A 22,125-nucleotide genomic window follows, 5' to 3' on the forward strand; every position below is an offset into this window, starting at 1 on the left:
CCATTCCTCCCCTACCTGAGGCTTATAGTCCAGCTGCAGGGGACATCTCTCTCTCTCACACACACACACACACACACACACACACACACACACACACACACACACACGAGCGCGCGCGCGCCCGCCATCCCTCACCCCAGCTCCCTCTCTGGCTCAGCCCCCCACAACCCATTGGTCTCCAGGCAACGGCACAAAGGGAAAGTGGAGAGAAGGGCCTGGAAGGCCCAGGCAGAGCTAGCTGTAACCCAATCCAACCCCAGTACTTTGGGGATGGGGGGGCCAGACTGTCAGAGAAGGCGACCTGGTGAGGAGGGATGAAAGAAAGGACAGAGGCTAGGAACTAGGCTCAAACTAGAATAGTCCTGGTCAGTCTGGGAGTTACTAAGGTAAGATAGGTATCAGGGACCCCAGAGAAAACTGAGAGGCACAGAGAAAAGTACAGGAAACCCCAAGGGAGGCATAAAGGGTCGCCAGGAGACAGGAGAAAAGGGAAAGATGAGATGCCCACACTGAAATTAAAAGGCACAGAAATGGAAAGGGGGCATGAAGCTCTTTGAATTGAAAATGGCTGAGGTGTCAGGGACCCAGGAAGGAGGGCAAGAAAAGAAATGGGCCATGCCTATACAAAACTAGAATCCTATTTTAGCCCTGGAGCTGAGCAGGATGGCAGAGGGAGCCAGGACCGGACCTTAGCAGAAGCAGAGTGGGAGGCCCACAGGGGACAGCTTGAAGTTCCTCCCACTTGGCCTCCAGTATGGCGTCCTGCAGAACTCTAACTCCCTCTAGTGGTTAGATCTCCCATGTGCAGACCCTATCTGTGGGACGCAAGGTTGCATCCAAGCCACGAGGAAGGGATTTGTCCCCCTCGGTGGTACCTAGAATGAGCATCTCAACGCTGAGGCCCCGTAAGAGTTAACGAGTTATAGCTAAGGAGTCATATGTCTCTAGCCACATATTGGAACCCTACTATTAGTCTGACCCAGCCAGGGGTCTGTTAAGCACTTTCGTCCCTGAATTTTCAGTTTATTGGAGGACTCTGTTTCCTCAGGTCCTTCTCTCTACTACCCCCAGAACCATTCTTCCTTCCCATTTCCCCATCTTGCAGTGAGTAATGGCCAGGAAGTCCTGTTCCATTCGAGAACCAGCCAGGCTTTTGTTGGCAGAGGTCCAGTACAGGAGCTGCTCCAGTCCACAAGCCCTTTGGATATGAAAACACCTTAGACCCCCTTTCCCCCAAAATACACATACACACACAATATTTTATGCTTTTAGGGGCTCTTGAACCCCTTAATTCACCCGGGTCTGGGAGCCAAGCCTGCTGCTAAGAAAGCAGGGGCCACATGCACCCCACCTAGCCAGAATGGGGTAGGCAGTGCCATCATCTTGGCCATATTTGTTCAGTCTGTCTTCCTCTTTTTGTGCCCTCCCCAGTTCTGCTGTCCAGTTTCACCAGCTTCCAGGTGCTCCATCTTCTCTCCCCTCATATGGACTAGAGTAAGACTCCTCAGACACAACAGTACACTGATTCAGACTTTAATGGTGGTGCTCATTTCAGTGCCACAGAGGTGCTGGCAACCGTGGAACGTGGCATGGGGAGTGAGAGGTTGCTCTGGTGCAGCTGGAGGAAGAACAGGGAACCTAGGGTTGGGGAGAGATGTATAGAGGAAAACTCCCCCAGGCACACAGCCTCCGCTCTGGACCAACGCAGGCTTCAGTGAGTACACACAAAGGAACTGATGTCAAGGCCCTTTCTATGACCCTTCCCATTCTAGCAAGACCTCCTACCCCAGTCATCTTGGGATCTACAGCCACATGAAATACAGACACATCGTTCCCTCAAGTCAGGCCAGTTTTAGGCCATTGAGTTATGGGGAAATGATTAATGGGATGAATGAAAAGCAAATAAAATAAATAAATAAATAAATAAATAAATAAATAAATAAATAAATACACTAAAGCCTTATTAGCCAGGCATGATCACACGCCCAGCACTCCCCTCCACCCCAGCACTATGCACAGTTCATGGCTCATATGCAAAGTGGAAAACACATGGGACAAGAGCAAAGCACAAGTGACACATGGTCCCTCTCTAACACCTCAGCACACCAACCCTGACACTCCCATCACAGACGCTGATCATTCTTCCACAGACCCCCTTTTATAATAATCCTCATTCACATTTCTAGTTTTTGAGGGAAGAGAGAAAGAGAAAGGAAGAAGTGGAAAGTGCAGAACCCCAATGAGTAGGGCCCAGAAAGGAGGGTGAGCAGAGACAGCAGAGGTCAGGTAAGCCAAGGAGCAGCCGGAGCAGGTCAATCAGGGAAGTTCTGGAAACCCTGGGACTCAGGGGATCTCACAGGGTGAACTATCACAGATCAGGACAGCAAGGTTCCAGGAGGATGAGACAGAGGTTCCACGTCTCCAGGCAAGCAAAGGAATCACAGCACACTGGGATTACGGAAGTTATGTCCAGCAAATCGAGCTTCATCCCCCAGCTCTTCCTCAATTCTGAGAGACATGAACCACAAAGGAAGTGGTCAGGGATGCAGAAGGATCCTGCTTCTCTCTCTAGGGGGTCCCCCAGACTCCAACCACCCCCACACCACCTGCTTTTGTGTCCTGCCCCAAGGCTGAGCATTCCCTGGCTTTCCCATGTGATCTCTGGGATCTGTCAATCAGGCCATCAATAAACCCAGGAAGCAAAAACCAATATTATCTGGAAATGGACTGTCATCCAGGCCCTGGGTGCTAGAGATTGTCCGGCAGGCAAATGGGGCCTTTAGCCCTCTGGGCCAGGGGCTCCCACCCCAGGGACCCTCACCTCATGAGCTGGTTGTACTTAGCCAGACGTTCAGAACGGCACGGGGCGCCAGTCTTGATCTGAAACATTTCAAAGGATTCGCAGCTCAGTGGCTGCCCTCTCACCCCTGAAAAGAAACTTCTGCTCTCCTGAAACTCCCCTGACACCCTCAAACACCTGGAAGGAGAGACCAGGTGGGTGAGCTAGAAATACCAGTCCCACAGAGAGTTATCTTCACTCACCAGGCTGCCTCACTCACCTGGCCTGTGCACAGCCCCACCACCAGGTCAGCAATGAACGTGTCCTCCGTCTCTCCTGAGCGATGGCTCACCATGACCCCCCAGCCATTCTCCTGGGCCAGCTTGCACCTGTATCCACACACAGCGCTGCTTCTCCAGCCCTCACACTGGGCGCTCTCTTCCCAGCCCCAACCTTGGTCTGTATCAGGAAACATCTAGGGGAAAGCTATCTGGGAGGGGAGCAGAGAATCAGGGGTGGAGGGGCAGAGGTGGGAGAACTGCGATGATGATTCCAGGTTCCCTGCTCTCTTTGGCATCCCTGGGTAGAATCAGGCTGCAGCACTTGCAAGAGGAGTCTTACGGAAACGAGGACCGCACAGGAGGGGGCCCGAAGTCACTCACGCTTGGACGGCTTCAGTGACCGAGCCGATCTGGTTGACCTTGAGCAGCAGACAGTTGCAGGCCTTTTCCTCCACTGCCCGCTCAATACGCTTTGGGTTGGTCACTGTCAGGTCATCGCCCACAATCTGGATCCCTACATTGGCTGTGAACTTGGACCAGGCAGCCCAGTCATCCTGGTCAAACGGGTCCTCAATGGAGACCACTGCAGAGAGAGCACGGGGGGCGGGGGCTGTTCATCTTCCCTGGGCCTCTACACCAGGCAGGAACATGCCCCTTCATTCCCTGAAATGGACAGGCCCTTGGCTAACTATACCTGTTCAGCCTTGCTAAGACAAATCCCCCCAGCGTAAGCCTGCCCTGATTCCTAACCTTTTTTTTTTTTTTGAGACAGAGTCTCACTCTGTCATCCAGGCTGGAGTGCAGTGACACAATATCAGCTCACTGCAACCTCCACCTCCCCAGATCAAGTGATCCTGCCACCTCAGCCTCCTGAGTAGCAGGGACTAGAGGCATGTGGCACCACACTCAGCTAGTTTTTAAAATTTTTGTAGAGATGAGGTCTCACTGTATTGCCAAGCCGGTCTCGAACTCCTGGACTCAAGCGATCCTTCTGCCTCGGCTTCCCAAAGTGATGAGATTACAGGCATGAGCCACCATGCCTGGCTCCTGATTCTTATTTCATAAAACCTTACAGGGAGAGGCCAGGCACAGTGGCTTACGCCTGTAATTCCAGCACTTTGGGATACTGAGGTGAACGTATCATTTGAAGACAGGAGTTCCCTGACCAACAGAGTGAAACTCCGTCTCTACTAAAAATACAAAAATTAGCCGAGCATAGTGGCACATGCCTGTAATCCCAGCTACTGGGGAGGCTGAGGCATGAGAATCACTTGAACCTGGGAGGCAGAGATCACACCCCTGCATGCCAGCCTGGGCGACAGAGCAAGACTCTGTCTTAAAAAAAAAGACAGCCGGGCACAGTGGCTCAAGCCTGTAATCCCAGCACTTTGGGAGGCCGAGACGGGCGGATCACGAGGTCAGGAGATCGAGACCATCCTGGCTAACACGGTGAAACTCCATCTCTACTAAAAATACAAAAAAAAATTAGCCGGTCGCTGTGGCGGGCCCCTGTAGTCCCAGCTACACAGGAGGCTGAGGCAGGAGAATGGCATGAACCCGGGAGGTGGAACTTGCAGTGAGTGGAGATCACGCCACTGCACTCCAGCATGGGCGACAGAGCGAGACTCCATCTCAAAAACAAAACAAAACAAAACAACCAAACAAAAAAAAAACAGGCCAGGTGCACTGACTCACGCCTGTAATCCCAGCACTTTGGAAGGCCAAAGCAAGTGGATCACCTGAGGTTAGGAGTTTGAAACCCACCTGGCAAACATGGCGAAACCACATCTTTACTAATCATACAAAAATTAGCCAGGCATGGTGGTGCGCACCTGTAATCCCAGCTACTTGGGAGGCTAAGAGAATCATGCAGTGAGCAGAGATCTCACTCCACTTCCATGGGCTGGGCACAGTGGCTCATGCCTGTTATCCCAGCACTTTGGGAGGCCAAGGCATGTGGATCACTTGAGCCCAGGAGGTCAAGACCAGCCATGAGCACCATGGCTAAACCCTGTCTCTACAAAAAAAAAAAAAAATTAATTAAAAGCAAACCTGCCGGGTGTGGTGGCTCACGCCTATAATCCCAGCACTTTGGGAGGCCAAGGCAGGCAGATCACCTGAGTTGGGAGTTGGAGACCAGCCTGACCAACATGGAGAGACCTCTGTCTCTACTAAAAATACAAAATTAGCCAGGCATGGTGGCACATGCCTGTAATCCCAGCTATTCGGGAGGCTGAGGCAGAAGAATCGCTTGAATCCAGGAGGTGGAGGTTGTGGTGAGCCGAGATGGCGCCATTGCACTCCAGTCTGGGCAAGAAGAGTGAAACCCCGTCTCAAAAAAACAAAAAACAAGAAACAAACAAACAACAACAACAAAAATCCAAAAAACAAAAAAATCTTCCAGTAACAAGGGTTCACAACCTAACTTTGTATTTTCCTGTTCTCACCCCCAGGAAGCCCTTCCTCATTGCTAATCCAAATCCTTAATTCTGCAATTATGTTTATTTTCTTTCGCTCTGTTTCAGGAAGATGGAGACCAACTGCCTCCTTCCTGGGGTAAAGGCCCTGGACAGACTTGCAGAAGCTAATTCAGTCCCCCTCAGCCTTCTTTCTACTCACACATCAGTCCCAGCTCCATTCAGCATCCACAATTTCATCAATCAAAGATACCGAAATATTCTAGTTCTCTGCTAGATCCAGTCACCCTCTCACCATCCCTGGTTCCTTCCAGAGCCTTCCCCCTGACCCCAGTAATTTTCAGAACCCATGACTTTAATCAGGATCTGAGGCAGATAGAACAGATTAGTCTCGGGTACCTGCACTTTTACACTACATACAAAGCCCAGTCTTTGCAGGTGGCTCCTGCACCCTCTCCCTGGTTCTCAGGTTCTTCTTAGGACACCTCCACCTGGTGCCTGAGTCAGCACCCCATAAGGTCCAGAGTTGCTGGGACACTGCCTGCCCCCAGACCTCCCCCTCACACTGCTTCCTCTCACCAGGATAGTCCCTGACAAAGTCCTGGTAGAGTGTCCCCAGCTGGTCCCCAGTGATGTATCGGGAAGGATCAGCGGGAGACTTGAAGTCCAAGTCGTATTTGCCATCACGATGGAACTCTGAGGCAGCAACATCCATGCCAATGACGATCTTTTCCGTATAGCCAGCCTTGTCGATGGCTTCCTTCACCAGCTCCAAGGCTGGGGACAGAATACAGTGAGATTATAGTACAAGCAAGAGGGATGGGCGAGGAGGAAAGAAAAGACATTCAGGGCAGAGGTGGAGGACCGTTCCTGAGGGAAGTGTGGTGGGGTTGCTATTGGGGTTATCCCCAGGACTGGGAGGAGAGGACGTCTGGGAACACGGAGGAGTGGAATTCTGCTAATAATACTTATTATCTTTTCATTGGCAGCAGGTCGCCTAAGCATTTCATATATATTTCGTTTAAACCTCACACGACTATGAGCTAGATTCTGTTATTATTTCCAGAGAGAAGTAAGATCACCCGCAGTAACTTCACAAGTCAGGGTTCAAATACATCCAGGTAATTTGGCCCCAGAATCTTAACTTTTAACCACTACCTACATTGTTTCCATTCCCTATACAGTTTCTCCCAAGGCACAGAAAAATTAGGGATTCTAGAGGCCTAGGAGGTTGGAATGGGGATAGGACAAATTTCGAACGGATGGGATGAATCCAACAGGTCACCCAGACCATCTCCCAGTATTCCCAAGGGCTCCAGTGACAACTTTTTTTTTTTTTTTTTTTTTTGAGATGGAGTCTCGCTCTGTTACCCAGGCTGGAGTGTAGTGGCACAATCTCGGCTCACCACAACCTCTGCCTCCCAGGTACAAGCCATCCTCCTGCTTCAGCCCCACTAGTAGCTGTGATTACAGGCACGCGCCACCATGCCCGGCTAATTTTTGTATTTTTAGTAGAGACAGGGTTTCACCATGTTGGCCAGGCTGGTCTCAAACTCCTGGTCTCACTCCTCAAGTGATCCACACACCTCAGCCTCCCAAAGTGCTGGGATTACAGGCATGAGCCACCGCGCCCGGCCCTCCAGTGACAACTTAACAGATGCTAACACATCCGGCTAGGCAGATGAAAGACTGGTCCCCTAGGTCTGCATGTGAATTTGGGAAGCCCCCTGCAATCCACTCTAAGAACTGGTAACTTTTGGAGTTTGCAGAGTCCGAGGACCCTCCACACCTACTCAGGACTTGGTGAAGTGTGTGGCCCTTTCTGATGTCCTGCAGTAGGGTAAGACTTAGAGCTGGCAGTGGGGCTCTTGGCCTCACCTTCACTGTTCTCGAGGATATTGGGGGCAAAGCCACCTTCATCCCCCACATTAGTGGCATCCTTGCCATATTTGTCCTTGATGACTCCCTTGAGTGTATGGTAGACCTCTGCACCCAGTCGCATGGCATCCCGAAAGCTCTCGGCTCCCACTGGGAGGATCATGAACTCCTGCATGGCCAGCTTGTTTCCAGCATGAGAGCCACCATTGATCACGTTGAAGGCCTGGGAAGCCGCAGAAAGACAGAAGGGTCAAAGAGCCCCTCCCTGCCTGCCCCAGGAGTCTTAACTCAAGATCCCAAACTTCCCCCAGCTTCCCGGACTAAATCTCACGTCCCCATCCTTCCTCTTTACCTCCCCCAATTCACCTTCCTCCCATCATTCCTCATGAGTTGCATGCCCCCTCCCCCACCCACCCCTGGGAGAGTCACAGGCACGGCTCAGCGCTCACCGGCACAGGCAGGATGAGGTCTGAGTTCCCGGCCAGCTGAGCAATGTGGCGATACAGGGGCAGTTCCCGCTCAGCTGCCCCTGCCTTACACACGGCCAGAGACACACCCAGGATGGCATTGGCCCCAAACTTGGCTGGAAGATTATAGAGGAAGGTGCTGAGCACAATGTCCCCTTCTCCTTCTAGCTCCTGCCTCTATCTGTAGTCTCCAAAAGGAGCCAGTAAAGGAGACCCCCTCCTCCCTCCTTACCCCTGCCCCAGCAACACCTCATCCATGCTCTCCTGAAAACAGCAGGGAGAGGAATGGGTGGGGAGGAGGAGACTGGAAGCAGCAGAGAGCCGCACCTCTGTCCAAATATCCCTGAGACCACAGACTCTCTCAGGCCAACCCCCTCCTATATATGCTACAAAGAAGGTCTTCCTTCTGCCTAATGTCGGTCCCTCCCTCTGCAGCTAAACTCATCTCCCCTTGCTCCAGCTTTGGGAGGAGGAGGCCCCTGACAGTCATTCCTGAGGAAGCCACTACAGCACTGGCCCTTCAGCTCTCTATCTGCTCCACGCCTCCCCACCCTGATGCTTCCCCACTTTCTCCCAGCCCCGGCTCACATTTGTTCTCAGTCCCATCCAACTCCAGCATCAGGTTGTCCAGTTTCTCTTGCTCCACCACAGAGAGACCCTGAGGGCAGAGCCTCCATCACCCGGGGCCAGGCTGGAAGCTGAGCCCTCAGGCAGAGGGTCCCCTCATTCACACCCAAGCTCACATTTGGCCAGGGCCCAACCAGGTCCCTGTGACAGGGGCCTGCCTGGATTAGGGGACCTGAACCCCCATGGGACCAGGGGCAGTAAGGAATCTGTTCCCCACCCTTCCCCCTTGTGACCATGATTCCTAAAAGTGGGCATTCTTTCTCCCCTTCCTCCTGCCCTGCTCCAGGATTCCTTCCAGAACTCTGGCCCTGCTATCCCCAGCAAAGAGCGGGCCTCACTGAGCTGATGAGGGCTGGCGCGATGGTGGAGTTGATGTGGTCCACTGCCTTCAGGACACCTGGGGAAAGGAAGAGGCTGAACTGGGTCAGGCCAGGAGGGGCCGGAAGGGACAATGGGAGGAGGGGAAGGCATGCTAGAGGAGGACTGGGGACTGGTGTGAGGTAGGGGCATAAGGCTGAGGTTGGGGAAAGTCTGGAAAAGAGAAAGAACCTCACCTTTGCCTAAGTAACGCTGTTTGTCTCCATCTCTCAGCTCCAGGGCCTCATAGATGCCGGTAGAGGCTCCACTGGGCACTGCAGCCCTGAAAAGACCTAAAGGAGGAACATGGAATGAGAGGGAGTGAAGAGACACAGGGGCCAGGGAGTCCCTCAGCCTTCTGGCTCTAAACTTCCTGCCTACCACATCTAGCTCTCTCCCCACACTGCTCCCTAACGTCTCCCCCACCCCCTGCCACACACAGAGGCAGATGCACAAGAAGTGGCCTCCTCATCCGCCCATCTGAGGCCCCACATGCACAAGTGGGAGCCCGCAAAAAGGAAATTGCTCGCAGCACACGTCTGCACACATGCAGGTGCACAGGAAGACACACGGAGGCAGGGCATGCCTCACACGCTCAACTCGAACACAGACTCACCTACCCTGGCTCCCTGGACAAGGAGGATCCAACCTTTACAACCCAGGCTTGTGAGCCTGGCCCAGCACCCCATCCCCCTGGATATCAAAAAAGGCCTCCGAACCCCTGGCCAAACCCAGCCTGGCGGTGGAAAAGCTAGGGCTGTAGGAAGGCCCATGCCACACCCATTACCTTTGGCAGTATAGAGATCCACCTCCACTGTGGGGTTCCCGCGGGAGTCCAGGATCTCCCGGGCCCAGATCTTCTCTATGGACATGATGGCTGGGATCTCCTCGGGTGGAAGGGAAGGAAGGAGAAAGATAAGAGGCTTAGAGGGGTGGAGCCTGAGATCAATGGGCGGGGCAGGAGGCTGGGAGGGATGGGAAAGAGGTTACTGCAGTGGGGTTGGGGGTGGGTAGGGAGGTGCTGGCTGCAGTCTAGGGCTGTAGAAGGGATTCCCCCTCCCCCCTGGGAAGAGGAGAAGGTCAATGCAGTGAGGAAGGGGAGGTCACTGCAGTGGGGGGCGGGGTACGATCAAATGATGAGATGGGAGAACACTGCAGTGAGGAGGGGAGGGGCACGACAGTGGTTCCCGCGCCTCTTTGCAGCTTGGCCAGCCGGTGGGGTTCCCCCAGATCTCCTCAGAGCGGAATGGCTGCCAGGCTTGCATTTCTCCTGGGAGCCACGAAGAGGATGGGTTGCCTGGGCCTCTCTTCCAGAGCCCCCATCCCTCCCCAACTTAACACCTCAGCTGCCTGAACTCTGCCCCTTCCCCAAGGTCCCACTCTCTCCCAAACGTGTCTCCCTCCTCTTCCCGCGAAAGGCGCACGCAGTAGAGGTGTCGTGGGAGAGGGTCCTGAGAAAGGCCCTGCAGTCCCTGGGGGTTGCAGCGGGAAGTGAAGAGGATAAGAGCCGGTGGGGAGTGGAGACCAGCTGGGCCTGTCCTCCTCCCTGCGCCCCGACAAATCCCCACTTCTTCCATCCCTCCCCCGTGCAGCTGAGGGGAGGAAGCGCGAACGGAGAGGGGCGTCGTGGGGAAGAGCAGAAGAGAGGGGAGTCCAAGGGAAGTCTGGCGGGGGGGCGGTGAGGAAGGGTGAGAGAAGACATTTCCCCAAATGCAAACCAAAAGGGACGCGCCAGGATAAAAATGCACCGCCCGGAGAGACTCCCAACTTAGAAACAAATGGACAGAACCGTAGGTGAGGGTGAGCACCGGGAGAAAGGCAGGCAAGGGTGGAGAGGCGCAGTTAGAGACAGGCGTGGAGAGGGCCAGAAAGCTAGGGCAGCGGGCGGGGAAGGCCAGGGAGGGAGGGCGCCCTGGGCGCGGGCGGCCGAGCAGGTGCGTAGCTGCACCGGGCCAGAGATGCGGAGAGGTGCGCAGCGGCACCGGGTAAAGGGGACAGGGGCGCCGCGGCGAGGGGAGGGGGCCGCAGGGGCTCGGGGCCCGGCGGGGGCTTCACCTCTGGACTGCAGACTCAGGCAGTGGTAGTGGCGGTGGCGGTGGCGACGGCGGCGCGGAGAGAGCGGGAGTGGCAGCGGCGGCGGCTGCGGCTCCCGGGCGGCGGGCGGAGGAGGCGCCTATAGGGCCGAGCGGGCGCATGTGACCCGGAGCCCCCGATGAGTCAGGAGCTGCCGGCGGAGGCGCACGTACTAGCGCGGGTGGGGGACCGACGCGGGTGGAGTGGGGGAGGGGGGAGGATGGGGGAAGGGTGGGGGCACCCACGACCTGGCCCCCCCGCGCACACAAGTGCTCATACCCACGGCCCAACCCACTCGAAAGTAACAGAGCCGCACCCCTGTAGCCCGGGTACGAAGGCCCACACTGCCAGTGAAGCTCAAGACAGCCTTAATGTCTCACAAACCCGGTCAGACACAGGAGCATCACACTGTCTCTTTATTGGAAATCCGAACACCCCAGCCGCCTCCGCAAGTCTCTCCAACCACTCCTACCAGCACCCCGCGGCCCACGCGGGCTTGGCTCCCACCCACACCTGCCCGAGGGCGGCCCCCGGCCTAGGCTCCAGGCAGCGCTCAGGTCTAGGCACCCCACTCTGCACCCCACACTGCCCAGAGGACCCGCACAGAGCGGATCCTGGGCCTCAGGTTGTGATGAATTTCCAGCTTTGGGGCAAAAACAGGCATCCTCTGTCCTCGCCCTAGGAGGTATGAATGTGGTGGCCCCCCTGGGAGTCTGATCAGGTCTGAAGGCCAGCGTTTTTGATCTCCTGGAGGTAGAAAACAGAAGTAAATAGGGACCGGGCGCTGTGCCTCACGCCTGTAATCCCAGCACTTTGGGAGGCTGAGGCGGGCACATCACGAGGTCAGGAGATCGACACCATCCTGGCTAACGTGGTGAAACCCCGTTTCTACTAAAAACACAAAAATTAGCCAGGCCTGGTGGCATGCGCCTGTAGTCCCAGCTACTCGGGAAGCTGAGGCAGGAGAATTGCTTGAACCCGGGAGACGGAGTTTGCAGTGAGCCCAGATCATCACGCCATTGCACTCCAGCCTGGAGACTGAGGGAGACTCCCTCTCAAAAAAAAAAAAAAAAAAGAAAACCGAAGTAAATAAATAAAGCCTCTGCCCTATCTAAAGTGCCTGGCAGCCATCCTCATCTCTTCAGTCTCCTTCTGCCTCACTCTGCCCTCTTTTCTTCCCCCACCTCTATGTCCTGTTATTTTTAGCTCAAATTTTTTGTGCAGGATCTTCCTCTCCTGCTTCTCTCCTAGGTCCAGCTGCATACACCACCAGCCTTCCCCTGCAGCCCCTACCATGCACCCACACCTGTCCTTTCCTAGCAGACTTCACTCTGTGTCAGGTATGGCTGCCCCACCCCCATCAACTCCTCTGCCGGCCACCCCAATTCTTTTCACTTACTCTTCTGGCCTCCTAAGCCTTTCTCAGCTGGTCCCAGGCCCCACAGGTCCCTTTTCCTCTCCCTGACTCCTAACCCTGCTCTCTTTAAGGGTTCTGCTTGTCTGATGCTTTCCTCCCCCACCTCCTTCTGCAGCAGCTTCCCCTCTGGCCTCTTTCCCTACCTGCCCAGCCCTTGGCCTCCTCCCACTGCCTCCCTGCAGGCTTCCTTACTATCTTTAGAGGCTAGAACTGCCGCTAGATCAATGACTGTTCCGGTTCCAGGTCAGGCTTGGGTTCAGGCTCCTGCTCCTTCTCCTTGTCTTCCTTCAGACTCTGTCGAATCTCATCAGCCTCAGCCCGTTCCTCCTCCTCATAGAATTCCTTGTCCAGGCGTTCGAGGTATGGCATCTGCACCAGGGCCTCCTGGCGGTAGTTGGTTTCCTCCGTGCATGGGTTATCGAGCAGCACCAAGGCTCGCAGCTTGGGCAGGTCTCGAAGCTTGGCCAGCTCCCCCAGGTTGGCCACCATGTTGCCCCTGCCAGTGTGGTCAGGAGGGGTTCACGCAGGAATAACGGGCTTTGGTTGCCAGTTGCTAGGAATGGGGCTTCTGGGGGACTCTGCTACTGGGTTCCCATTTCCCTAGAAACACTGAGAACTGGCCTGCCAAGCCTTGCCAGATTTACTACAGAGGTGCTGTGCAACCCCACTCTGGTCCTGCTTCTGCTCTTCAAGGAGTCCCTAAGTGCCATATTCTACTCTGTCATGTGTTCATGTGTTCTTTTGGTGCAGCAAAGCTAGGCCACAACCCTGTCTTGTAGCTGGGGAGGAGAGGGCAAATTTTCCTCACAGGGAGACACGTTTTCTGTGATCACACCTAAACAGAAGGTAGAAGGTAGGACCCAGCCTGGGCAACATAGTGAGACCCCATCTCTACAAAAACTAAAAATAAAAAAATTAGGTGGGCGTGGTAGCACACACCTGTAGTCTCTGCTACTTGGCTGAGGAGGAGGGATCGCTTGACCCCAGGAGTCTGATGTTACAGTGAGCCGAGATCGAGCCACTGCACTCTACCCTGTAGGACCTAGGTCAGGGGACAAGGAACTGGGATCTAAGCTGGAGTTTAGAGTGGTGGGTGCTCTGTTGGTGCTCCCCACAAAGGGAACCTAGGGCTACAGATGGGTTGGAGCCTCCCAACCTGGAGAATAAACTTCATCTCCTAATGTGCCTCATTATATGATACTCTATTTATTTTTTTATTTTTATTGAGATAGGGTCTCACTATGTCACCCTGGTTGGGGGTGCAGTGGCATGATCATAGCTCACTGCAGCCTTGAACTCCTGGGCTCAAGCGATCCTCTCACCTTAACTTCCCAAGTAGCTCCAGGCACGTGCCACCACACCTGGCTAATTTTTAAATTTTTTGTAGAGACTGGGTCTCACTATGTTGCCCAGGCTGGTCTTGAATGCCTGGCCTCAAGCAGTCCTCTTGCCTTGGCCCCCCTAAAGTGCTGGGATTACAGGCATGAGCCACTGTGCCTGGCCTTTTATTTATTTTCACGTTCTCGCTTTAAGCCTTTATGCAATCATATTTAAGTGTTTCAGCCTGATCTCATGGTCGTGCTGAGCCTCATGCAGTATTTCTCACCAGGAGGGCTACAGGCACTTTGTACTGGACTCTGCCTTGCATTGCTGGATGCTTAGCATCTCTGGCCCCAGAGGCACCTCCCAATCATTGAAACACCCTCACCCCCCTCCACATACACCCGACTTACTCTCAAAACATCCCCATTTAATAGCCACTCAGGAAGGGCCCATCACGCCTGTCTAGATCATTAACAGGAAGATGGCACATATACACACCCCATCAGATCTGTGTGGCAGACTTCATGAATAAGAGATTGCCCAGGGGGTCAGGATGAGAGTTGGGGCTTCCAGATGCAACCACCTCTCCCTACTTGGAGATGCTCTTTCCATTGCCAGCTCAAGAATCTGGTCTTGGCCGGGCGCGGTGGCTCAAGCCTGTAATCCCAGCACTTTGGGAGGCCGAGATGGGCGGATCACAAGGTCAGGAGATCGAGACCATCCTGGCTAACACGGTGAAACCCCGTCTCTACTAAGAAATACAAAAAATAGCCGGGCGAGGTGGCAGCGCCTGTAGTCCCAGCTACTCGGGAGGCTGAGGCCGGAGAATGGCGTGAACCCGGGAGGCGGAGCTTGCAGTGAGCTGAGATCCGGCCACTGCACTCCAGCCTGGGCAAAAAAAAAAAAAAAAGAATCTGGTCTTGTTGACTAAGGAAAGAGGCAGTTTCCTTACATGTTTGCTTAAAGACACACACATAAAGTCCTCCATCCGACAAGAGTGGCTGATCTTCAGTGCCTTTCTACCAAAAGATTTTCTTACAAATGTCCTTCTCTCCTCAAATCTGAGCACATCTTGTGTTTTATATCAGTAAAAAGGTCATCCCTTACAGGTGGGGCTCAGGAGAAGAGAGGCAGGAAATGGGAAGGTGAATTGGGACCGAGGAAATGGAGAAGGGCAGTGGAAACTTATATAGGATAGGGCAAGGAAAAAAGAGTTGGAGCCACACTGTGAGCCCCTTAGGAACAGGAATCACCTCTGATTCCTTTATTTCTTTTAGAGACAGCTCACTCTGTCACCCAGGCTGGAGTGCAGTGGCACAATCATGGCTCACTGCAACCTTGAACTCCTGGGCTCAAGTGATCCTCCTACCTCAGCCTCCTAAGTAGCTGAAATCACAGGTGTGCACCACGAGGCTCAGTTAATTTTTATTTTTAATTTAATATTTTAATTTTTATTTAATATTTTTTGTTTTTGAGGCAGGGTCTGGCTCTGTCACCTACTCTGGAGTGCAGTGGCTTGATCTCAGCTCACTGCAAACTCCACCTCTAGGCTCCAGCAATCCTCCCGCCTAAGCCTCCTGAGTAGCTGGGATTACAGGTGCTTGTCACCATGCCTGGCTAATTTTTGTATTTTTGGTAGAAACGGGATTTTGCCATGTTGCCCAGACTGGTCTCAAACTCCTAGGCTCCAATTATCTGCCCGCTTCAGCTTCCCAAAATGTTACAACTACAGGTGTGAGCCACCATGCCCAGCCATTATTTTTACTTCTGTAGAAACATGGTCTTACTATGTTGCCCAGGCTGGTCCTGAACTCCTAGCCTCAAGTGATCCTCCCTTCTAAAGTGTTGGGAGTACAGGCATGAACCACCATGCCCAGCCTCTGATTCCTTTAAATGTCCCCAAAACATAGCACAAGGCCTGGCATATAGCACATTCTCAATAATTGTGGATTGAATGAATACAAATTCAGGGGTCACAAGCTATAAGGGACTTAGTGTTGCAACTCAGTGCAGAAGAAAGTAAGGAAAGGCGGGGTGAGGATCAGGGAGGAGGATGAGGTGAGTATCCAGCTGTAGGCTAGGACTGGGGAATTGGGCCAGGGAGGAACACAGACTCAAAAGCTGCACCTGGTCAGGGGTAGGGACAAGGTGGGGCTTAGAAGGGGTGCATACCTCAGGTTGAGGTACTGCAATGATTTCATTTCCCTGGAGAAGCCACTCAGAGTGTCAATCTGGTTGTCTCGAAGATGCAAGGTGGTGAGATTGCTCAGGTCCTCCAGGCCTTCCACCTTCTTCAGCAGGTTTTGGGCCTAGACCCCCAGGGCACAGTGGATTGATTGAGAAGGAGCAGGGACAGGGAAGAAAGAGAAGTCAGAATGAGATAATGCAAAAGAGGAAATCCAAGACGTTGAGAGGGAGGAGTGGAAGAAGGGAGTGGGGATGAGTAGAGATCAGTATAGAAAGTAAAGAAGTTGGCTGGGCGCGGTGGCTCAAGCCTGTAATCCCAGCACTTTGGGAGGCCGAGACGGGCGGATCACGAGGTCAGGAGATCGAGACCATCCTGGCTAACACGGTGAAACACCGTCTCTACTAAAAAAATACAAAAAGCTAGCCGGGCGAGGTGGCGGGCGCCTGTAGTCCCAGCTACTCGGGAGGCTGAGGCAGGACAATGGCGGGAACCCGGGAGGCGGAGCTTGCAGTGAGCTGAGATCCGGCCACTGCACTCCAGCCTGGGTGACAGAGCGAGACTCCGTCTCAAAAAAAAAAAAAAAAAAAAGTTCAGGAGAAGCTGCCATCCCAGAGAAAGGTCAGCAGTAACCCGCTACCACTCACCCCCCAAAGCCACTTGGGATGGAGGAGATGCTTCAGCCCACTCCCCATATGGCCCAGGAGCCCCCATGCCACCACTGAGGATTGCCATCAGCACCATCCCAGAATAACGAAGCTTAAGAGTCTAAAAGACTAAATATTTCAGTGGCTTCCTGTGGTGTTAATTTTTTTTTTTTTTTTTTTTTTTTTTTTTTTTTGAGACGGAGTCTCGCTCTGTCACCCGGGCTGGAGTGCAGTGGCCGGATCTCAGCTCACTGCAAGCTCCGCCTCCCGGGTTCACACCATTCTCCTGCCTCAGCCTCCCGAGTAGCTGGGACTACAGGCGCCCGCCACCTCGCCCGGCTAGCTTTCTGTATTTTTTAGTAGAGATGGGGTTTCACCGTGTTAGCCAGGATGGTCTCGATCTCCTGACCTTGTGATCCGCCCGTCTCAGCCTCCCAAAGTGCTGGGATTACAGGCTTGAGCCACCGCGCCCGGCCCTGTGGTGTTATTATATATAACGATTTTCATCCACAGTCCCTAGCTTATAACTCCCATAATAGCCCTTGTTGCAGTCTTTTGTTATAAAGTTGGGTGTGCTGGGTCTCAGGGGCAGGTCTCAGGAACCTTCTCCTGCTGTCTTTTCACCTGCCCCAAGGGAAGGCTCTAATCTTTCCCCGCTTCTCCCTCTTTCTGGTTGTGTTTTTTTTTTTTTTTTTTTTTTTTTTTTTGAGACGGAGTCTTGCTCTGTTGCCCAGGCTGGAGTGCAGTGGTGCCATCTCGGCTCACTGCAAGTTCTACCTCCCGGGTTCACGCCTCTCTCCTGCTTCAGCCTCCTGAGTAGCTGGGACTATAGGTGCCCACCACCACACCTGGCTAATTTTTTTGGTATTTTTAGTAGAGATGGGGTTTCACCGTGTTAGCCAGGATGGTCTCAATCTCCTGACCTTGTGATCCGCCCGCCTCAGCCTCCCAAAGTGCTGGGATTACAGGCATGAGTCACCGCACCCGGCCTCTTTTTTTTTTTTTTTTGAGATGGAGTCTTGCTTTGTCTCCCAGGCTGGATTGCAGTGGTGTCATTTCAGCTCACTGCAAACTCTGCCTCCTGGGTTCAAGCGATTCTGCTGCCTCAGCCTCCCGAGTAGCTGGGATTACAGGCACATGTCAGCATGTGTGGCTAATTTTTGTATTTTTAGTAGAGACAGGGTTTCACCATGTTGGCCAGGCTGGTTTTGAACTCCTGACCTCGTGATCCGCCCGCCTCAGCCTCCCAAAGTGCTGGGATTACAGACGTGAGCCACCGTTCCCAGCCTGATTGTGGTTCTTAAGACCCTCCCCAGAGACAGCCTCCCCAATTCCCTGGGGGAGGGAATACTAATATTTGAAGCTTCCATGGAAACCCAAGAGGACTGGGTCCAGAGAGCTTCTGGGTAGCTGAACACATGAAGGCTTTTGGAGGGTGATGCACCCAGGAAGGACATGGAGCACTGCACCTATTCCCCCAGACTTTGCCCTATGCATCTCTTCATCTGTGTCCTTTGCCCTTGCAATAAACTGATAAAAAGTCACTCCAGAAAATTAATTAAATCCAAAGAAGAGGTCATGGGAACCAGCTTCATGTTGAAGCTGATGTGTCAGAAGTTCCGGAGGTTTGGACTTGCAACTGGTGTCTGCGGACGGTGTGGGGGTCACTCTTGGGAACTGAGCCCTCAATCTGTGGGATCTGATGCTATCCCCAGGTAGATAGTGTCGGAATCGAATTAGAGATCACCCAGCTGGTGTCTACTACTTGGTGTATGGGGAGAAACCCCACATCTTGGGCCCCGGAAGTCTTAGGTTGATTATTGCTGTGGTGGCTAGGGCAAGAGCTGAAGAAAAACCCAATCTGAGAGGAGAGTTTTCCTAAAACATTTCCACAGCCTGATGTTTGTACCTCAATTATGGTCCATTTTGCTGCTACCTGTATCAAAGTAAATTATCTCTGTATTATCCACACATTATATATTATCAGCCCTGCTAGGTGGCTCTGTATCTCCACAGTATCTGGAACCAACTATGGGCTTGATAATACCAGTTACTATCATAATGAAGAAGTTAGTAGCTGAGCCTACTAGAAAACAGGCATCCTGACCCCCAGGACAGTGCCCTCTTCCCTGTACCACCCTATGACCCAGTGAGTTACCAGGTAGAGGTTCTTCAGCTTAGGAAGATTGATCCCCACCGTGCTTTCCAGCTGATTCCCCCGAAGCTCCACTGTGTGCAGGCTGATCAGCTTCTGGGGGTCCAGACCTGTCACCATGTGGATTCTGTTTCCTGGGGAGGAGGGTTTCAAGAGCTCAAAGGGCCACTCCAAATGTTCAGCATTAGAGCCTGAATTTGGGAAGCCTCTAAATCACCCTACCCTGGACATTCACAAAGCAGGGTAGTAGTGAGGAAGGACAGCTCCAGACTTAATACCTCCAGAGCCCTGGGGCAAGTGGTGTGGTAGTCCAAGGTCCTGATGGACATATCCACCTAAGCCTTTGAAGAGTGAACGAAGCAGCTGACATGTCTAATTCCCTCTCCTTCTTCAACTCTTTGCTCAAATGTCATCTTCTCAGTGATGGTTGTCCTAACCAATCCATTTAACATTGCCACCTATGTCCCCCATTCCTCTTACTCTGATCTATTTCTTCCAAGGCACTTGTCTCCTTTTAACATGCTACATGAATTTACGTATTGTGTTTGTTGTTACTTGTACGTCTCTCCCAACTAGAAATATAAGCTATATGAGAATAGGGACATTTCTTGTCTTATTCGCTCCTATATGGTTAACATGTAGAACTGTCATAATGAATCACATTGCGTATCTGAATGAATGAATGCAGACTGCCATGTGCCATAGCCAAGGACCATACTGCCCACTTCTGTTGGCCTCAGGCTAGGAAGGAAAGAATCTTGTGTAGCCCATCCTAAGACCCACCTTGGCCGGGCGCAGTGGCTCAAGCCTGTAATCCCAGCACTTTGGGAGGCCGAGATGGGCGGATCACGAGGTCAGGAGATTGAGACCATCCTGGCTAACACGGTGAAACCCTGTCTCTACTAAAAAATACAAAAAAACTAGCCGGGCGAGGTGGCAGGTGCCTGTAGTCCCAGCTACTCGGGAGGCTGAGGCAGGAGAATGGTGTGAACCCGGGAGGCGGAGCTTGCAGTGAGCCAAGATCCAGCCACCGCACTCCAGCCTGGGCGACAGAGCGAGACTCCGTCTCAAAAAAAAAAAAAAAAGACCCACCTTTGAGATTCAGGGTTTCAAGACGAGGATGAGAGATGCCTTCAGTGTCAGTAATCTGGTTATAAGCAAAACTAGCAATCTGCAGGTAGGGCAGTTCATTCAGCTGGGCACTTCGCAGCCGATTGCCATCAGCCTTGAGCCAGAGCAGGTGGGTGAGGTAGTTGAGTGGCGACAGGTCTGTCAGGTGATTCTCAGAAACATCCACATAGCGCAGATGGATGTAGGAGCGCAGCAAGTAGATGTCTGTCAGGTCCCTAGGAGATGGAAGAGGGAGAAGGAACCAGGTTTAGGGTTAAGAACCCAGCGAGGACTGGCAGAGTTGCTAAAGCAGAAGGCTTATAATGAGGAGAAGAATGGGCAACAGATGGTAGGCGAGAAGAAGGGTAAGAGAAGGTAGGTGGGTTCTTAACAGTGGGCAGAAAGACCTGTGTCTGTGAAGGACAGAGAACCCATACTCTGAAAGACAAATGAGGGAATCCAGCAGGAATCCCCCCATATACTCTCAGTCTCCAATTCCCCACGTCAGCTTTGATAGAAGTCTCAGCGCTCCTGAAAAGTAAATTTTGTCCTTCCCTTTCCACTAGGCATGAGAAGGGTCAAACTCTCAGCCAGAACACCCAGGAATGACAGTGGGAAAGGAGACAGGGGCCCTACAATCTCACAGTCCTCATCTGGTCCCCCCACAACGCACCTCTCTTTAACCTCCAGCTTGACATAAGCATGAGCCAGCCCACTGCCTGTCTTACAGAGCAGAGAAAGCCCTTCCTTCATCATGTCCTCCGTGAGGGGCGTGGGCAGCCACTGCAGGTGGAAGTGGAATAAGGCGTCCCTCCCCTGCCCAACCCCGCCCCTCAGCCCTAGGACCCCTCTTTGTCCAGGCTCTCACTTCCTCAGGGAACTCTTCCCCCTCTTTTCTGTAGTCCTCCCCCTCCTCTGTCTCCTTCTCGTCCTCTTCTTTCTCAAAATCATCCTGGTCTGGCTCAAAGTCTTCTAGATCATCTTCATCTGACATCTTTCTTCCCTCCTGAAAGCTCTGAAGTCAGATAAGCTCAGTCCTCCTCCTGAGAAAGAAGGTCTCCTCAGCTTCTGCCAGCCTTCAGCTCCTTCATCGTCATTGACACGTGCCACTCCCATCACCCCCATCACTTCTGACCCACCAACTCTAGGCTTCTTTCCTCATCCCTGTGAACATCTCATTTTGACTCTCAACCCCCACTTCACACTTTCCACTGAGGACCCCCTCCCTTCAGGATGTCACCCACACCCCCAGGCCTTTCCTGTCCTTCGCAGTGGCTCCAGCTCTCCTCCAGCAGCCCAGTGTCCCTATTTCCTGGGCTTCCCTCTCCCCCATTCTTCCCACCTCCCCCTTAAGCCATGCTCTCCACTCTTCCCTACCAAGTCCTCCTCCTCCCCCTCTCCTCTCCTCTTAGCTCCCACTGCGCCATCCCTAATCCCCGCTCCATTCATTTCTTCTACTTTTCCCTCCCCACTGGACCAATTTCCTTGGGCCCTCTGGTACACCAGCCTAAAGCGCAGTCTCCAGTCCTCCCACTCAATTCGCCTTAGCAAAGGGGCTCAGACCCTGTTTCTGCTCAATCAGAAGCAGTTCTGGAGAGGCCCTTGGTCCCGAGAGGGAAGGACTGTTTAGCAAGCGGGCGAGGGGAAGGAGGGGTTGTGTACTGCTGTTATGGCAACGGGGGCGGGGCACTTGGCTACTGAAACTCGCCACCGTTGAGCGCAGAGCGGCGACTACCTGATGCGCAAATCAGCTGGGGAGGGGATTGATCAGTAGTTGCCTGGTTACCAGGCCAATTTCCCAGTCCCGGGAACCCGGATGAGGCGCGGAAAGGGCGTCGGGCCGCTAATTGGTTGAGGACAAAAAAAAAAAAAAAAATGGCCAGGGCTGAGAAGAGAGAAGAGAGAGGGCGGGGCTAGTCATTACGTCACCCAAGACCTTAAAGGGACCCCCGACATCTTCAATGCAAAAGTATTGTGAATTCAGGAAAAACTCACCCTTCGAAGCAAAAAGGGCGGGGCTGCGAGGAAAAGCAAGAAACACCAAGATAAGGGGTCTTTTCCCCTTCCCCCTATAGTTTCTGCTCATTAGTTATTTTCAGGTAGACCTTTGAAAGGTGGCTTGGTAGAGCGGAAGGAGCCCAGACACAGGTATCTTAAGAACTGGGTTGGAGTCTTGGCAGATCTGCATTTACTAGCTAAACGTACCCAAGACTCTTTCTTATCTGTAGATCAGCTTAACTATATCAACTGGCAGGGATCCAGTATGAGTTATCCTGGACTGGTTTGATGCAAACCTTTTAGTGGGTGGAAGGCAGAAAATTCAACATCTGCCCACTGAAATACTCCTGATCCAACGTTGTTATATCAGTAATCAACAGGAACTGGCATAGCCAAAAACCCAGGCACTCA

General features: G+C 53.0%; 2 protein-coding genes across 10 annotated transcripts; both read right to left on the bottom strand.

The window, feature by feature from the left end:
• Window positions 1-1,517: 1,517 nt before the first annotated feature.
• LOC105484211 (enolase 2) lies at window positions 1,518-11,009 on the bottom strand. 2 transcript variants are annotated; one of them, XM_011745651.2, is made up of 12 exons: window positions 10,862-11,009; window positions 9,594-9,690; window positions 9,004-9,099; window positions 8,788-8,846; window positions 8,411-8,480; window positions 7,805-7,938; window positions 7,356-7,578; window positions 6,057-6,254; window positions 3,442-3,643; window positions 3,060-3,168; window positions 2,822-2,880; window positions 1,518-2,508 (listed from the first exon to the last, which is right to left on the bottom strand). In XM_011745651.2, exons 2-12 carry the CDS (start codon window positions 9,676-9,678, stop codon window positions 2,439-2,441), a joined length of 1,305 nt encoding a protein of 434 aa, XP_011743953.1. In that variant the 5' UTR covers window positions 9,679-9,690; window positions 10,862-11,009; the 3' UTR covers window positions 1,518-2,438. The 2 variants fall into 2 exon arrangements, with proteins under 2 accessions (XP_011743953.1, XP_011743954.1); XM_011745652.3 differs by having other exon boundaries at window positions 9,594-9,693; window positions 10,862-10,972.
• A 246-nt stretch (window positions 11,010-11,255) lies between these two features.
• LOC105484212 (leucine rich repeat containing 23) lies at window positions 11,256-21,576 on the bottom strand. Of its 8 annotated transcripts, none has more exons than XM_011745656.2 (8): window positions 21,452-21,572; window positions 20,585-20,759; window positions 20,390-20,499; window positions 19,699-19,952; window positions 18,610-18,740; window positions 15,792-15,928; window positions 12,489-12,792; window positions 11,256-11,626 (listed from the first exon to the last, which is right to left on the bottom strand). In XM_011745656.2, exons 2-7 carry the CDS (start codon window positions 20,708-20,710, stop codon window positions 12,513-12,515), a joined length of 1,038 nt encoding a protein of 345 aa, XP_011743958.1. In that variant the 5' UTR covers window positions 20,711-20,759; window positions 21,452-21,572; the 3' UTR covers window positions 11,256-11,626; window positions 12,489-12,512. The 8 variants fall into 8 exon arrangements, with proteins under 8 accessions (XP_011743958.1, XP_011743956.1, XP_070928385.1 ...); XM_011745654.2 differs by having other exon boundaries at window positions 21,280-21,569; XM_071072286.1 differs by lacking the exon at window positions 21,452-21,572 and adding an exon at window positions 21,280-21,401 and having other exon boundaries at window positions 11,484-11,933.
• Between the last annotated feature and the right edge of the window lie 549 nt (window positions 21,577-22,125).

Source organism: Macaca nemestrina, chromosome 10 (genome assembly GCF_043159975.1).
Source record: "Macaca nemestrina isolate mMacNem1 chromosome 10, mMacNem.hap1, whole genome shotgun sequence".
NCBI lineage: Eukaryota > Metazoa > Chordata > Mammalia > Primates > Cercopithecidae > Macaca > Macaca nemestrina.